This window comes from Plectropomus leopardus, unplaced genomic scaffold (assembly GCF_008729295.1).
Source record: "Plectropomus leopardus isolate mb unplaced genomic scaffold, YSFRI_Pleo_2.0 unplaced_scaffold16080, whole genome shotgun sequence".
Taxonomy (NCBI): Eukaryota; Metazoa; Chordata; class Actinopteri; order Perciformes; family Serranidae; genus Plectropomus; species Plectropomus leopardus.
The window spans coordinates 1-2,816 of record NW_024617256.1 but is presented as its reverse complement, the minus strand read 5'-3'; the positions used below and the strand labels follow the sequence as shown (position 1 = coordinate 2,816).

The 2,816-nt window shown below is 38.6% G+C and overlaps 1 protein-coding gene across 1 annotated transcript; it reads right to left on the bottom strand.

Moving 5' to 3' along the window:
• Window positions 1–342: 342 nt before the first annotated feature.
• Window positions 343–1,674, bottom strand: LOC121964567 (somatomedin-B and thrombospondin type-1 domain-containing protein-like; the record flags this gene model as incomplete). Its single annotated transcript, XM_042514771.1, has 2 exons — window positions 1,452–1,674; window positions 343–534 (listed from the first exon to the last, which is right to left on the bottom strand). Coding segments are annotated over exons 1-2 (415 nt in total), but the record flags the coding sequence as incomplete, so codon positions are not given.
• Between the last annotated feature and the right edge of the window lie 1,142 nt (window positions 1,675–2,816).

Sequence of the window (2,816 nt, the reverse complement as noted above, 5' to 3'; positions counted from 1 at the left end):
CAAGGCTATAATATATCAAAAAATTATAAAATTTGACGTTTCAAAAACAGCTGGAAATTGCCTGGAAATGCCTGCCGAGGCATGCCATTACATAGAAAGTTGCAGAAAGGGCCAAAAACACCATTATTTGGCATGTTGAAAAAAAGGCAGAAAATGCAAAGCTATATTAATGCCAAAATGTCAAAATTTGACATGTCCTGAAAACAGCTGAAAACTAGATTAAACTACATAGAATAGCCTGTTGAGACACACCATTGTATAGAAAGTTTTAAAAATGTGTGCTGTGATTACACATCATTCTTCTTCTACTGCATAGAAGGATTCAGCTGAAAGTTTTCTCACCAAGTGGATTGTGACAGCTCCCTTGCTGAGACCAGTACTCTGCGCAGCCAGCGTGTTCCTCCAGATGAGGACAGGGCTTGCCTGCGTTGAGCGGCTCCTGCAGGATCGTCCTGCTCCGCCTGCGAACTGTGGCCTTACAGGGTTGTGCACAGCCTGACCACTCTGTCCACTCACTCACCACACAGGACAGCGCTGAGGAAGGAGAAACAGAGTGCATGCAGCAGAAACAACAAAACCAGCACTGTAAAAAATCCCTTAATAGTTGTCAGATATCTACAGATCAGCATACCACATAAATGTCAGCAAAACAACAAACATTTTAGTGAGACTGTAGGCCTCCTGTTAAGAGGATAGTACTACCACAGACATTTGCAAGTTTGGGAGGAAGCCACCCATGGTTCCATAGCATACAAATTTTAATACAAAATTCTTATCAGTGGTGTAATGTCATAAAATAATATTTCATTGAAGCACTTAAGTATTTTGGGGAGTAACTGTACTTTACTTGCATTTTTATGTATAAATATATTTTTGTCATCTTTCACTTTTACACCACTACATTTCCCCATAAGCATCTTAATTACTTCGACAGACAGACAAAAGAAAGAATGGGAGGGAAAAACTAAATTTTGTTATTTAGATCCTTTAAATTGCAAAAATGACGTAGTTTTTTCCAGAGGTGTTATGTACGCTCTTTTTTTAAAGTTGGTCTACCTTACGAAGAAATAATTCTTTAAATTCTGCTTTGTGTTTACAGAATTTATTTGTACTTCTACTTCAAATACTTAAGTCCCTTTTATATAATTACCTTTGATACTTATCAGATACTTTTACTTAAGTAATATTGTAATAGATTACTTCAGTGTCTACCAAAGTCATTTTAGATATCTGTACTTTTACTCAAATGTGCCTTTAAAGTACTTTATCCACCACTGATCATAATAATTGAAATTTTGCAGATTTATTACTTCTATTTTTGATATTTTACTAATGTATTTTATTGAGGAAAGGGGAGAAACAAAGGACAACTATCATCACAATATACTGCACAGATGTCCATGGAGTATAATATTTGATAAACAGACGTTTTTCAGTCAGCACGAACCCACCTGGGCAGGCCGTCTCATAGTCGTGGCAGCAGTCCAGGGTGTGGACGCAGACTTGGTCACAGTAGCAGGTGCCATAGGATCGGTCAGACCTCCATCCTTTGCTGATGCACGACTGGTCCCGGCCAGTGCAACACAGACCTGCCTCCCGACAGCCCGACTGACACGGAGGGACCAGGAATAAAGACAGAAAGAGACAAACCAACGTGACAGAGCTGACAGTCATCACGGCGGGGCGCACAGCATGAACTTCAACACGAGCAGTGCGCTGTGCAACGATTCAGCTGTAATCGCTGTCTGAAGTTATTAACCAGAGTGTTGACAGTGCTGGCCCGTTAAAGTAAAAGTCTTAATATTAAGTCCTCATCTGTGGTCAGTTAGGTTCGGCAGCTGAAGCAATGGTTAGTGAGGTGAAAGTTATTCTGTGTCAACGCTACATCTCTTAAAGGAACAGTTCACCAAGTAAAGTTTCAGACTGAACAAGAAACAGCTGAGCCACAAAACTCAATTTGATGTACCTATCAGTGTTGGAAATATTTTAAAATGTAAAAGGTAACAGATTACTAGTTACCCTGTTAAAATGTAATTAGTAATGTAACTATTTTAATTACTTTATCAAAGTAATGTAGGCAAACTTATTGGCATTGGTGTATAAATTACGTGAAGGCCTTACTCAGTGGTGTAAGAAGTATGCTTATTAAGTTCATTTTACTTAAGTAAAAGTATCAATACCAAAAAATTGCTAAAATTCTCTCACTGCCTCTTTCTGTCTCTGTTGGTGAAGCCAGGAGCTTCCCAGGCCCATGTGTGCCTCAACATGTGAACAGAGTGGATTAATGAAACTCCATGGCTGAGGTTATTCATGCAAAAAGAACAACAGTGTGGACAGTGCAGGCCTCTGCTCGAACTAAGATTCCCAGTAGCCTTCAGCTGTGTGTGTGGAGGGAGGAGATAGGAACAGAGAGAGAGAGAGAGGGGGGAGCTGGAAAAATATACTGCTCAAAACACCAAAAGGTCAAGTTTAAGACTTGGGGAAACATATGCAGACAGTGAAAAGCATTCCCATGACAGTTGTGGTGTGCGCCCCTACCTCTTATATTATATTATATTATATTTATTTGCACAATAAAATCACAACAAAAGTACAACCACAGATTATGCAGGTGAGATAAAAACCCATAAAGGATTATAAATGTCTCACCTGAATAAACAATGCAAACAGTAGTGAAGAAATAACCCAAACAAAAGAAAAATAAAGCAGAAAAATCAGATGAAAACATTAGTTTCATGTAAGAAAATTAAACAAAATATTATAGTAGAAGAGCTGACATGAAGTGACATGTCCCTATTTAAAATGTAAACACTGCA